The sequence below is a fragment of the Saccopteryx bilineata genome, chromosome 9, assembly GCF_036850765.1.
Source record: "Saccopteryx bilineata isolate mSacBil1 chromosome 9, mSacBil1_pri_phased_curated, whole genome shotgun sequence".
In the NCBI taxonomy this organism is placed as follows: domain Eukaryota; kingdom Metazoa; phylum Chordata; class Mammalia; order Chiroptera; family Emballonuridae; genus Saccopteryx; species Saccopteryx bilineata.
The window spans coordinates 36,461,165-36,475,649 of NC_089498.1; the positions used below are offsets into that span (position 1 = coordinate 36,461,165).

The 14,485-nt window shown below is 44.6% G+C and overlaps 1 protein-coding gene across 1 annotated transcript in view; it reads left to right on the forward strand.

Moving 5' to 3' along the window:
* LOC136313600 (uncharacterized) overlaps window positions 1-3,478 on the forward strand; it is a 53,829-nt gene extending 50,351 nt beyond the window's left edge. The window contains 3 exon segments of the mRNA XM_066244121.1: window positions 600-771; window positions 946-1,001; window positions 3,346-3,478. Coding sequence (XP_066100218.1) covers window positions 600-771; window positions 946-1,001; window positions 3,346-3,478 — 361 coding nt within the window.
* Window positions 3,479-14,485: the final 11,007 nt, after the last annotated feature.

A 14,485-nucleotide genomic window follows, 5' to 3' on the forward strand; every position in this document is an offset into this window, starting at 1 on the left:
GCTTCCCTGTTGGATTTTGGAAGGTTTTTCTTTTTTTTTTTTCTTTTTTTTTTTTTTTTTTTTTTTTTTTTACAGAGACAGAGAGTGAGTCAGAGAGGGATAGACAGGGACAGACAGACAGGAACGGAGAGAGATGAGAAGCATCAATCATTAGTTTTTCATTGCACGTTGCAATACCTTAGTTGTTCATTGATTGCTTTCTCATATGTGCCTTGACCACGGGCCTTCAGCAGACTGAGTAAACCCTTGCTGGAGCCAGCGACCCTGGGTTCAAGCTGGTGGGCTTTTTCCTCAAACCAGAAGAGCCCGCACTCAAGCTGGCGACCTTGGGGTCTCGAACCTGGGTCTTCTGCATCCCAGTCCGATGCTCTATCCACTGCGCCACCGCCTGGTCAGGCTCCCTGTTGGATTTTATGTTCATTATCCAGGTATGAGAGGTGCCTTTCAGGTCCCTGCTCTGCAGTGGTTTCTTGAAGACTGGATGGCACCCTGTGACACTGGATAGGGCTCCTGGAGGTCTTGTCCTTCCTGGGCAGCTGTCCTCGGCCAGGGGTCTTTCCTGTCCTGTTCCTGACTGGCCACCTGGTGTCTGTCCTCAGCTACCTGGCTCTGGATATGGAGGAGAATTACCACGCCCCTAAGCAGGCCATCCTTCCCTTCCTCTATGGGGAGCACTACTGCGCCCAGCGCCCCTCGTTCAATAAAGTGCCATTGCAGTTCTTCCGCTCCATGGGCTGGAGGGCGTGGGTCTCCCGGGAAGAGTGTGAGAAGGTAGGTGGCTGTGGGGACTTGGCAGAGGCGGCCACATTGGAGACAGAAGGGAATATGGGGATCAGAGTTGGGATTTGAGGCTGAGACAGAATTGGGGGCTGGACAAGGGGAGGGAGAGGGTCCACCTAGAGAGTCATCATCTTCTCAGGGGGCTGTTTGTCTTTCCATACCCAGGCTTTTGGGTGTGGGGGTGCGATCACACCCTCATTTCTGAGGCCACTGAGGCTAAGGTGGGTCTGAAGGAAGGTGGTTTCCCTCTTCACAGATACAGAAGAAATGATTTGTTGTCTGCTAAGGAAATCCCAGCAATCCGATTGGTGGACCCTCGCCCATCGCCCCGCCCCACTTGCCCTTCCACACACTGTGAAGTGGACCCGCCTGGCACACAGCCAGGCTCTGACTCGCTCCAGGACACAGGCTGACGACCAACACACATGCACCTCGGTGGCATGTGTGTCAGACTTCATGATTAGGATAAAATCATTTGATCCAAAGTAACATGGTCCATATATTAGCTTTTTGAAATGTTGAGTTTGTGAAAAGTGAAGAAGTTTCCCATTTTCTCCATCTGTTGTGTTTTAACTTTCTGTTGTTAACTCACTCGGGCCTTACATCCCTGAGGAAACCCAACAGTAGGAACTTATCAACAGCAAGAAAACAGTCTCTATATCCAAATATATGACACACATCGTGACTGCCTATATTCTCCTCCAGATATACCCTCAATCAAATGGCTATGGCCGCGTCACCGGTACGTTCTTCATCTCCCCTGGCCCACCAAGCTCTCCTCCTGCACAATTACACATTTCACCCTGAAAGTTTACAGTCAAGGAAGTTTGTCAGAAAGAGGGGAGTTTGAGAAGAACTAGCTCCAGCATGGCTTGCTACAATAGACATCTTCTAGTGACAAGTTTGGGCACAGGACTGAGGAAAGATTTGGTTTAAATCTTGGGAACTAGCTATCTTAGTCCATTCTGGCTGCTGAGACAAAATAGCACAGACTGAGGGACTTACAAGCAGCACACATTTATTTCTCACAGTTCTGGAGGCTGCAAGTCTGAGATCAGGTGCCAGCACAGTCAGGCTCGGCTGAGGACCGTCATCAGCTCTGCAGTTGGCCACCTTCTCACCGTGTCCTTACACACTGGAAGAGATGAGGCACCTACCTCTCTGGGCTCTTTCAGGAGGGCAGGAATCTCATTCAAAAAGGCTACACCCAATGACCTAACCACCTCCCAAACGCCCCCACCTCTTAATATCATCACCTTAGGGGTTATGAATTATGGGGACCACAGACACTCAGATCAAAGCACTAGCCAAGGTTAGACAAGGTAGTCTGGCTCAACATAGGATCCAGGGATAGGATTAGGGATCAGGCATTGGTCTCGTGGTTTGTGATGTAGATGTGTCAGTGACGTCTGTAGTGTGGTTACACGTTCAGATTTTAAGTAGTACAGAAGGACCAGTGTGAGTGAGCTAAAGCAGCACTTTTGTGTGTGCTACTCCCTGAACAGAACCACCTAAAGTCCTTGCTATAAAGCCTATTATAGGCGATATTCAGTAATTTTTGGACTCCAGTCCAAAATCAAGGTCTAAAAATCACACTTGAAAACAATGGTTCAAGAGTGGGTTTGAAAATGGAGGATTAGAGATAAACTCGGGTTTACAGATGTTTTAGTAATACAAGGTTATAGTAATTAAATATATAGAAATATAAAAATATAGAAGATATACAAAAGTAATTAAAATATTAAAATTATTAAAATTAAATAAAGTTATGCTATTTGTATAGGAATTAATATAGTGGCTTAGTGCCATAACTCTGTAATGTGATAAACAGGCTCTGACTTACAAGCAAGGCCCAGTTAGTATGTGTGTGAAGTTATATATAGATAAGAAGTGGCGTGGTATTATTTACATTAACTTTGTAAGTTAATGTAAATAAGAACATCTTAAAAAATGGTTTAATGTAAACATTTCAGTAGATTGACATAGAGCAGATTCCCTGTGAGGAACTCCCAAAAAGGTTGTTTGAGGTGATAATCCTGTAGATTGACACCTGTTAGAAGGCATTGGCCAAAAAAGGTACTAAAGCTGAGGGGCCCCCTGCTGCAGTAGTCACCCACATTCCAACATTGATGTGGACTGTCTCCACACAGCTCTGAGCTCTGACCAAAGACAGCCGAGAGCAGCACGCCTACAATGCTCCCTTAAGCTGAGCCCAGGCACGCCAAAAGGATTTGCGAGTAATAAATTTCCTGTGTGATTATTGCAACTAATTTGTGTGTCGGTCGTGTTTTTCCTCCAGTGGCACTTCACAGTAGCATCCTCATAGCCGCCTCAAGAGTAGTCTCAAAGAGGCTGCCAGCCCTGCTGATGAGCAGGAGTGTCCCACTGCACGGGGAAGTCGAATCAGGAACGCCTGATCGACGTAGAGCTTGGGCTCTACTGGGACAACAGATTAGCCTAAACCCTGATTAGAACTGACTGAGAATTTAAATAGACTTTCTATCTGGAGAGTTGCCTTTTTGAAATGTGACATCCTGTCTCTTTCTCTTTTTCTACATCGCTCAGCCCAGGGGAGATTCGAGTTTTCAGCACGATGACCATCCGGATGCTAATGGCAGACACAGGACAGGAAAGTGGAGCCTCCTGCGCAGATAATCGAGCAGAACTTAGAATGATCTCCAACGAGCTGAAGAGCTAACACATCCTGCTCTCGTAGAAGGATTATAGGAAAGCAGGGTTATTGCAGGTTCCTTCCCTTCCTGAGGCACCACCCCAAATTTCAGGCTGTTGAATTCAAATCTCCCCTGTGATGTAAGTTACAGGTCCTATATTTACTCCACTTGGGGTCGCAACAGTCTAGAGCCATCTGCAGGTACAAAGCAGGGGCTCAGAATCAGAGGGAAATACTTTAAAAGGATAAAATTAGAACCATAAGGTTGTGATAGCTTAATGTATGCCATAAGTTTTATTGCTTTATTTTGAAATAGTGCCCCTAGCATTATTATATTTATTCTCATATTTAATATTTATATATTTATATTAGTTTAAAAGTCATAGTTTTGAAAACATGCAGTATCTACAGTTTTTGATAAGGATTATAGCTGTTATCATAGGGAAATATAATTTTGTTTATGATTTCAGCACAGATTTCTGTGGTTTTATCCATTATAATTACATAACATCAATTATCTTATAGCTAAGTGGGTAATTCATTCATATCTTGTAAGTGTATGTATTTATTCTTTGGTCTTTATTATTATATTTAGAGGATGCAGTTGTAATTTCTTAACTTGCCTAGATGACATATTTGTGTGTTACTTTTGATCAGGGGGCCAGTTCACTGTCCCTCAGACCGCTGGAGGGCCACCACATACAGTGCTCCTCTCACTGACCACCAATGAAAGAGGTGACCCTAACTGAAGTGTGGCGGGGCAGGATAAATGGCCTCAGGGGGCCACATGGGGCCCACGGGCCATAGTTTGGGGACCCCTGCTTTAGATCATAAAAAAGACAGTGCAATGCATCTCTCATGGAAACATAATAAACATGAAATTCTCACCTTCACGATGTGTGTGGTTGTTATCAGACAGATTACCGGTTCACTGTTAATGGCCATGTTGCCTAATGTGTTGTGATTATTCAACCAAGTTTCCTTTTCTTTTTTCTTTTCCAAGTGAGAGAAGGGAAGACAGAGAGGCAGACTCTCACACGTCCCCTGGCCAGTATGTGGGGCTGATGCTCTGCACATCTGGAGCCATGCATGCAGCCAACCTATTGTTAGTGCCTGAGGCAGAGACCCAACAGAGCTATCGTCAGCACCCAGGACCAATGCGCTTGAACCAATCGAGCCATGGCTACAGGGGAGTGGGTCAGAGAGAGACAACGGGGAGTGGGAGGAGTGGGAAAGCAGATGGTCACTGTTGCTGTGTGCCCTGACCGCGAATCAAAGCCAGCACATCCACACGCCAGGACAACTCTCTACACTGAGCCAAACAGCCAGGGCTTCATCCACATTTCTTAACTCTGAATATTCCGATGTAATTACCACGTTGGTAGAAAGCACCACAGACATGGAGGATATCCTCAGCGAGAGTCTGAATGCACATAAGTAGGGGACACTATTTATTAAGGAAGGAGACTGGGAAGAGCAGGAAGAAGGAAGACTTCACACGGACACTGAGTCAGGAATGTAAAACCAAAATAAAGGACAGGGGACTTGTCAAGACATGCTTTCCTGGAAAAGGGCTGTGACCAGTAGAAGGAAACTCAGGCACAAGAGAACACACAATGTTCACTACTTTATTCCCAATAGGACTCCATTAACAACCTCCAATTGCAGTTGAATGTGGTACAAGGCAAACCTGGAGCCTGTGGTAAAGTAAGAAGCATGGAGATGAAATGAGGGGACTGTAGAGACTTCTGGGGGGAAGAAGAGAAGGGAAGAAGAGCTAAAGCTTTAAAGGGGATGGGCCTGGAGAAGGAGGAGCCCATCATGTGGACACTGGGTTATGGAGGAAAGCGTCCTGGGAACTGGGATCACTGGGTGTGCGGGACGCTCCCCGGTAGCCAGCTTCCGTGCCCTCAATCTGGGCCTCCCTCACAGCACACACATGCGTTTCATTCACCAGAGACACTCACCTGAGCTTGGATAACCTGAGTTTTCCCTGAAATTTCAATATTTATTCACAATCCTTTCAATCTCTGACCATGTGGTTGAACTCAATCTTCAGACCCGTTTTCCCTCAGACACTGGGCTCTACTCCCTGACCTGTAATAAAAAGGTTGCTCTTTAACCTACTGGCCCCCACCCTGAGTTGGCTCCTTAACATAAACCCTGGTGTGCCCAAGGGGCCTGGCATCTGTCACTGACACTTCTATCACTCAGGAAATTCTGAAGATTAGGGACTTCCTCCCAGGAATCAGGGACAAGGACCAGCAGAGTGTTCAGTACACAACACACTGAGCATGGCCGGGAGCTCTGTCAGTTCTCCGGTGGTCAGAGACAATGAACTGGTGTGGGTGTGGGGACACTTTCACCCAAAGCTGTGCAGGGGAGACAGGAGAAGCTGAAGACATGACGAGTGAAATAATGGGGTGCTCCCAGGCCACTGCAATAGCTCAGGCAATACACCAATTTAAGACATGGGAGGAGCTAGAGGAACTGAGCGAAGAAGAATCACAGAAAAAAACTTGTCTGTGTGTCCACTCTGGGTTTCTCTTTTCTTAACAAAGGGGAAGAACGGTTTCACAGTCTATACTCTATGATGTTATCACAGGACTCTATTTACTAATATTTTAATTAAATGTCTCCCTTTTAAGTGAGCAGGAAACACCCCTTTCCCCTGTTTATCAGAGTTGTCTGTGGTCACTGATTCTAAGCCTTAAAGCAGGGGTCTCAAACTCAACTCAGCATGTGGGCCGCAGAGCAAGATCACAGCCGTTCGGCAGGCCGCACTAGGTCTACAAAAGGCAACTGTTACGCAACACTTTTCAGTGTCACAAAACGACCAGAAACTGTTTGAGACCCCTGCCTTAAGCTCTCAAGGTCACGAAGGGAAATGGATGACGGGAAACCTAGTGCAGCAGCGACGTTACAGAGGCTCCTTTAAATTACGGGGAAATTGGAGCGCTGGGTGTGAGCGGCGAGTCCCCTCCGCACAGCTGTCTGAGAAAAAGAAATATGGAGGTTCTTCATACAATCCTGTAACTGTTCTGTAAATGTGAAGGTGTTTTTCAAAATGAAATGCTGAATAAAAGAGAATACTATCTAATACATAGGGAATGTTTCAAAAAGATTCAGAAACTAATGAGAAGCAATTCAAACATGGACCCACTTAAATATCAAAAAGAGTAACAACTTCAGCCTGACCGTGTGTTGGTGCAGTGGAGTGAGTGTAGGACTGGGACTCAGAGGACCCAGGTTCAAAACCCCAAGGTCACCAGCATGAGTGCGGGCTCCTTTGGTTTGAGCACAGCTCACCAGCTTGAGCCCCAGGTCGCTGGCTTGAGCAAGGGGTCGCTTGGTCTGCTGTAGCCCCCCAGTCAAGGCACTTATGAGAAAGCAATCAATGAACAACTAACTAAAGTACCACAACGAAAAAATAATGCTTCTTATCTCTCCCCCTTCTTGTCTGTCTATCCCTCTCTCTGTCTCTGTGACCAAACCCCCCCCCCAAAATACACTGTTCCGTAAAGGTGAAGTTTTTCCAAAACTAAATGTTGAATAAAAGAGAATGCTATCTAATACATAGGGAGTGTTTCAAAACAACTCAGAAACTAAGGCAAAGTGATTCAAAAATGAACCCACTTAAACATCAAAAAGAGTAATGACTTCAATACACTAAAATACATTAAATTAATTTAAACGATGACCTCATAACAATAACACAATGAAATGCACTCAAAATCCTGCCACTCGCCCTGGCCGGTTGGCTCAGCGGTAGAGCATAGGCCTAGCGTGCGGAGGACCCGGGTTCGATTCCCGGCCAGGGCACATAGGAGAAGCGCCCATTTGCTTCTCCACCCCTCCGCCGCGCCTTCCTCTCTGTCTCTCTCTTCCCCTCCCGCAGCCAAGGCTCCATTGGAGCAAAAGATGGCCCGGGCGCTGGGGATGGCTCTGTGGCCTCTTCCCCAGGCGCTAGAGTGGCTCTGGTCGCAATATGGCGACACCCAGGAGGGTCGCAACATGGCGACGCCCAGGATGGGCAGAGCATCGCCCCCTGGTGGGCAGAGCGTCGCCCCTGGTGGGCGTGCCGGGTGGATCCCGGTCGGGCGCATGCGGGAGTCTGTCTGACTGTCTCTCCCTGTTTCCAGCTTCAGAAAAATGAAAAAAAAAAAAAAAATCCTGCCACTCAGGAGCCTGTTCAATATTTTAAAAAGTGGTCTATCTTGGATGACCACAGAAACTAGTAGCGGGGAGATGCTTTCCTCTGGAAAAGGATTCCAGCTGGTAAGTGAGGAAGAAATGGTAAAGATGCATAGCACCATCTCTTCTCCCCTAATGAATCTGTGGATCAAGGCAAAGAACATCAATCAGCAGATGCTAACATCACAAAGCAAACCCAGGAACAGGACGGGCTTCCAGAAGGAAGAAGACACATGTCATGGACACCACTCTTGCCAAAATAACTGACCCTAAAACTGAGTAAACTTCCCATCTAACTTACTAACTTTACAAGAAATATGAGGAAGTTAAAAATTTTTTGAGTTAAAACAGATGGCAGAGCAATCAACACAGTCCTGACTGTGAGAAACTGAGGATAAACAACCCAATTCCTTCAAAACACAAATTGCAAAGAAATAACACAGGAGACATAAAGGGGGAGTTACTTTTAAAAGATACAAAACCTAACTACCAACTGAAACATATAAACTCTATTTGTACCGTGATTGCCTGACCAGGCGGTGGCACAGTGGATAGAGTGTCGGACTGGGATGCGGAGGACCCAGGTTCGAGACCCCGAGGTCATCAGCTTGAGCATGGGCTCATCTGGTCTGAGCAGGGCTCGCCAGCTTGGACCCAAGGTCGCTGGCTTGAGCAAGGGGTTGCTCCGTCTGCTGGGGTCCCACGGTCAGGGCACATGTGAGGGGTCAGTCAATAAACAACTAAGGTGTCGCAACGAGGGACTGGTGATTGGTGCTTCTCATCTCTCTCCATTCCTGTCTGTCGCTATCTATCCCTCTCTCTGACTCTCTCTGTCTCTGTAAAAAAACAACAACAACAACAACAAAAACACAACTATGCCACAGGAAAAAAAAGTCTCTATTTGTACCGTGACTGAAAACAATAAACCAGAAAACATTTAGAACACTGGAACTCTGAACACCCAATATTATATAAGAAAGAACGATATTGTGGGTATCCCCACCCATTTTTTCAAAGACTCTTTATCATTCAAGAATACACATAGAAATAACTACAGGTGATTTTTTCTTTTTATATTTTTCCGAAGTTAGAAGAAGGGAAGCAGTCAGACAGATTCCTGCATGCACCTGACTGGGATCCACCCAAAGAGCCCACCAGGAGGAGATGCTCTGCCCATCTGGGGCGTTGCTCTGTTGCAGCCAGAGCCATTCTAGCACTTGAGGTGGAGGCCATGGAGCTGTCCTCAGCACCCAGGATAACCTTGGTCCAGGGGAGCCTTGGCTGCGGGACGGGAAGAGAGAGACAGAGAGAAAGGAGAAGGCTAAGGTTGGAAAAGCAGATGGGTAATTCTCCTGTGTGCCCTGACCGGGAATCAAACCTGGAACTTCCACATGCTGGGCTGACACTCTACCACTGAGCCAACTGGCCAGGACCAGGTGAATTTTTTAAAGCCGAGTAAAACAAACTATAGAAATGATCCCTGAAAGTATAGTCTTAAAGCCGAGTAAAACAAGAGAAAACATCAATTTGGAAGTAACAAATGCCAAAGGCTGATGAATGGTCAGGGGAGAAGAACTAAAAAATGTGCATTGGATTTTACTATACTTAGGTGACTGCTAACCTTTACCAACAGATGTGGCAGAGTGGTAAGGACTAAGGGAAGACACTGAAAACTGAAGCAGGAATGGGAAGCGAGGACATCTTCATGAGAGAATACTTTTATCCCTGGATTCAGCAGTAAGGATGGAAAGGTGTCTACCTGAATCACAGCATTTTGGTGCCCGGACAAATCATAAGCACCAAGTTCTCCTTGAACAGGAGGACCTCTGCTTACAAAACCGAGTATACTCCGTGTATCACAATGATTCACTGGTTGTCACTATGAAAGTTACATCTTATATCAGCTTTATTACAGAGCAATTTCCAAGTCCTAGGAAGCCTTTACAACACACACATAAAATCAGTTCCTCTTCTAATCCTCCATACAAAGCATGTAATGGAAGGTATTTCCCTTTTTCTGTCACTATCAAACACATGGTCATAATCTCAGGTCAACCTCAACAGCCCTAAGGTACCACACTACCCATGTATGCTAATTTAACAAAGATTCAAGCTGCTGATCTGACATTCTATCAACTGCATTTTACATAATAACTTTTATCTATGTCTGTGCATCATTTTCAAGTATGGATTCTTCTAAACCTACCAAAATGCATCACAAAGTAGAGTGAGAAAGCTTACCTTAGATTCCTGCATTTTCCGCTACTCTTGGTAAAGCGTAGAGATTGTTCACAGTGGAAAAAGTCACTGAAGTCATGAGTAACCTGGCTTGTTGAGGCCAAATCCGCTGGCAAAAACACCAGCAAAGAAGCTCAATGAAACCACACCCTGTGGACATTCAGAAGGGGTAAAAGGATAACAGAGGGGAAACACCTGACATTGTTACTACAAAATCGGAGCAAATAAACCTGTTACTCTCATTGGTAAATATAAACATTGACTCTTTTGGCAAAGAATTGGCCACCATTAAATTAAAATTTTTTTTAAATGCTGCTAATCTGTTTACATGTTTTCTTACTGTTTCTTTAAATTCCTAAAAATCAAAGAATCAACAGGAATGCAGAATACAAGCTCCTAAAAGTGAGATAACGAGTGCATTAAGGAACAGTTCTGTGTGTTGCACTAAACTTGGTTAGCGCTGCACATTAGCTTTTATTAGAAGAACAGTAACACAGTGGACAGGACACTTGGCCTGGGAGTCTGAGTCCTATTAGCAATGACACCTGCAGACCCAGTGACCTTAAACCTACACTTCTCAGTAAATACAAAAAAAAAAATTGTTTTTTACTCTTAATATTTTCAGTGTTTTCTGCTTTTTATTTCATTTTCCTCCTTTTTTTCTTCTTTTTCTTGGTTCCTGATTTTTGTTTTCTGTAGTTTTACTTTTCTACTTATCATTATTTTAAAATTTTTATTGCTTCACTGTATTTTTACAATTTTTATTTTTCATTTTTTCTTTGTCTCTTCTTAGAATTCTTAACAATTTCACTCTCAAATGCCATCAAGGAAGAAAAAATCAAATATCATCAATACACAAGACAGTGATGTAGCACAAACAGAGCTCTAGAAATAAAAAATCTCAACTACATAAAAACCTTGGAGTTAAATGACAGACAATTCAAAATTAAAGTTTTTAATTTACTCAATAAGATGCGAGAAAACACTAATAAGCAATTTAATGAGCTCAAAAACAAAGTAATGAACAGAAAAAGTACATCTCCAAGGAGATTAAAACTTTAAAAAAGAAGCCCTGGCTGGTTGGCTCAGCGGTAGAGCGTCGGCCTAGCGTGCGGAGGACCCGGGTTCGATTCCCGGCCAGGGCACACAGGAGAAGCGCCCATTTGCTTCTCCACCCCTCCGCCGCACTTTCCTCTCTGTCTCTCTCTTCCCCTCCCGCAGCCAAGGCTCCATTGGAGCAAAGGATGGCCCGGGCGCTGGGGATGATGGCTCTGTGGCCTCTGCCCCAGGCGCTAGAGTGGCTCTGGTCGCAACATGGCGACGCCCAGGATGGGCAGAGCATCGCCCCCTGGTGGGCAGAGCGTAGCCCCTGGTGGGCGTGCCGGGTGGATCCCGGTCGGGCGCATGCGGGAGTCTGTCTGACTGTCTCTCCCTGTTTCCAGCTTCAGAAAAATGAAAAAACAAAACAAAACAAAAACTTTAAAAAAGAACCAAACAGAGATGAACAACTCAATATATGAACAGGAAAATGAGGTGGCAAGTTTAGCTAATAGAACACGCCAGATGGAAGAGGGAATCAGTGACAGCGAAGACAGGCAACTAAAAATACTACAGGGAGAAGAAGAGAGAGACTCATGAGTTTAGAAAAATGAGAGAGCTCTATAAGAATTGTGTGACTCCATCAGAAAGAGCAATATAAGAATAACGGGCATATCAGAAAAAGAAGAGAGGGAAAAGGGAATGGAGCAGGTGCCTATTCAAACAAATAATTGATGAGAACTTCCCAAGCCTGTGGAAAGAGTTAGAGCCTCGAATCCAAGAAGCAAACAGAACAAGTTGCCTCAATGCTAAAAACCTACTCCATGATGCAGCATAATGAAAGTCTTACTAATCAATGAAAAAACAGAATCCTCAAGGCAGTAAGGTAAAAAAAAAAAGAATATAACATATAACAAAAGGCCCATTAGGTGACTGTCAGATTTCTCAGAAGAAACTCTACAAGCCAGAAGAGTCGACCCAAACATTTAAACTAATGAAAGACAGGAATTATGAGCAAGAACATTATCTCCATCAACACTGTCCTTCAAATATGAAGGAAAAATGAAAATTTTACACTCAAACAAAAGCTGAGGGAATTTAACACCAGAAAACACCCACTGCAGGAAATGCTCAAGGAGGGGGTTATCCAACCAGATACAAAGAATAAAACAAATCAAAACTACAAGTAAAAGCTCCAACAAGATAATCTGTGACAACATTAACATAAAAGGGGAAAGGATAAAGATCAGCTGTAGCAAAGGAGGATGGAGTGCAGAAGCACTTGTCAGATAATGGACTCTTGAAAATATGACAATTTTTCTCTTAAACACCTAATAGTAATCACCCATGAAAATAACACTAATGAAACACACAGCTTAAAAAAAGAAAAACAGGGGAGAGAAATATGGAATACCACCAAACAAAAACAATGGACAGAAACATAAAAGAGAACTAAATGAGACTCAGAGCTATCAGAAAGCAATACATAGAATGGCTATAGGAAATCCTCAACTGTCAATAATTACCCTAGACGTAAGTGCATTGAACTCACTAATTATGAGACAAAGAGCAGCAGATTGGATCAAAAAGCAAAACCTAACTGTAGGCTGCCTTCAGAGACACATCTAAACTGCAAGGACAAAAGTAGATTCAAAGTGAAAGGTTAGCCCTGGCCGGTTGGCTCAGCGGTAGAGCATCGGCCTAGCGTGCGGAGGACCCGGGTTCGATTCCCGGCCAGGGCACATAGGAGAAGCGCCCATTTGCTTCTCCACCCCTCCGCCGCGCTTTCCTCTCTGTCTCTCTCTTCCCCTCCCGCAGCCGAGGCTCCATTGGAGCAAAGATGGCCCGGGCGCTGGGGATGGCTCTGTGGCCTCTGCCTCAGGCGCTAGAGTGGCTCTGGTCGCAATATGGCGACGCCCAGGATGGGCAGAGCATCGCCCCCTGGGGGGCAGAGCACCGCCCCTGGTGGGCGTACCGGGTGGATCCCGGTCGGGCGCATGCGGGAGTCTGTCTGACTGTCTCTCCCTGTTTCCAGCTTCAGAAAAATGAAAAAAAAAAAAAAAAAAAACAAAGTGAAAGGTTAGAAAATGATTCTCTAAGCAAATACACCCAAGAAAAGTGGGTGTAGCCATATGCATATCTGACAACACTGACTTCAGGACAACAAAGGTAACCAGAGACAAAGATGGTCATTTCGTAATGATAAAAAATAAAATGTATTGCCTGACAAGTCGGTGGAGCAGTGAATAGAGCATCAGACTGGGATGCGGAAGGACCCAGGTTTGAGTCCTCAAGGTCACCAGCTTGAGCGCGGGCTCATCTGGCTTGAGCAAAAAAAAGCTCACTAGCTTGGACCCAAGGTCGCTAGCTCAAGCAAGGGGTTACTCGGTCTGCTGAAAGCTGCGGTCAAGGAACATATGAGAATGCAATCAACAAACAACTAAGGAGTCCCAACGAAAAACGGATGATTGATGCTTCTCATCTCTCTCCATTTCTGTTTGTCTGTCCCTATCTATCCCTCTCTCTGACTCTCAATATGTCCCTGTAAAAAAAAAAATGGAAAAAGAAACTGTATCAAGGAGATATAACTCTTCTTAATATATATGCACCACATCAGGGAGCTCCAATATATATATATATAAGAAATCTGCTAAATGATATGAAACTAGAAAAAGACAGAAAACAATCATACTCGATGTCTCAACACACCACTGATGACTCTGCATGGATCATTTAAACAGAAAATCATTCAAGAAATATTGGCCTTAAATGACACACTAGACTCAATGGACATAATAGACATTTACAGGACATTTCATCCCAGAAGTGCAGAGTATACATTTTTCTCCTGTGTACATGGAACATTTTTAAGAAGAGACCACATGTTGAGCCACAAAACTAACATTAACAAATTCAGGATGACTGCAATTATACTAAGCATATCCTCTAATCATAAGGCTTTGAAGTTAGAATTCAACTGCAAAAAAAAGAAGTAAAGAAACCCACAAAAAGTTAGAAATTAAACAACATACTTCTAAAAAAATGACAGGGTCAAAGAAGAAATAAAAGCAAGATCAAAAGATATATACACACAAACAAAAATGACAGTTGGCCCAGAGATAGAGCATTGGCCCAGTGTGTGGAAGACCAGGGTTTGATCCCCAGTCAGGGCACACAGAAGGAGCACCAATCTGCTTCTCCACTCTTTCCCCTCTTTTTTCTGTTTCTCCCTTCCCTTCCTGCAGCCAAGGTTCCTTTGGAGCGGGGTTGGCCCCAGGCACTGAGGGCAGATCCATGGCCTCCGCCTCAGGTGCTAGAATGGCTCTGGCCAAGACCCAGCAACACCTCAGATGGGCAGAGCATCGCCCCCTGGTGGGCATGCCAGGTGGATCCCAGTCAGGTGCATGCAGGAGTCTGTGACTGCCTCTCCACTTCTAACTTCAGAAAAATACAAAAATAAAAATGACAGCAGGACTTATCAAAATTTCAGGGATACAGCTAAAACAGTACATGCTCTAGTTTTTATGCGATTTTAATTTCTTTTTGTAACAGTTAACAGCATTC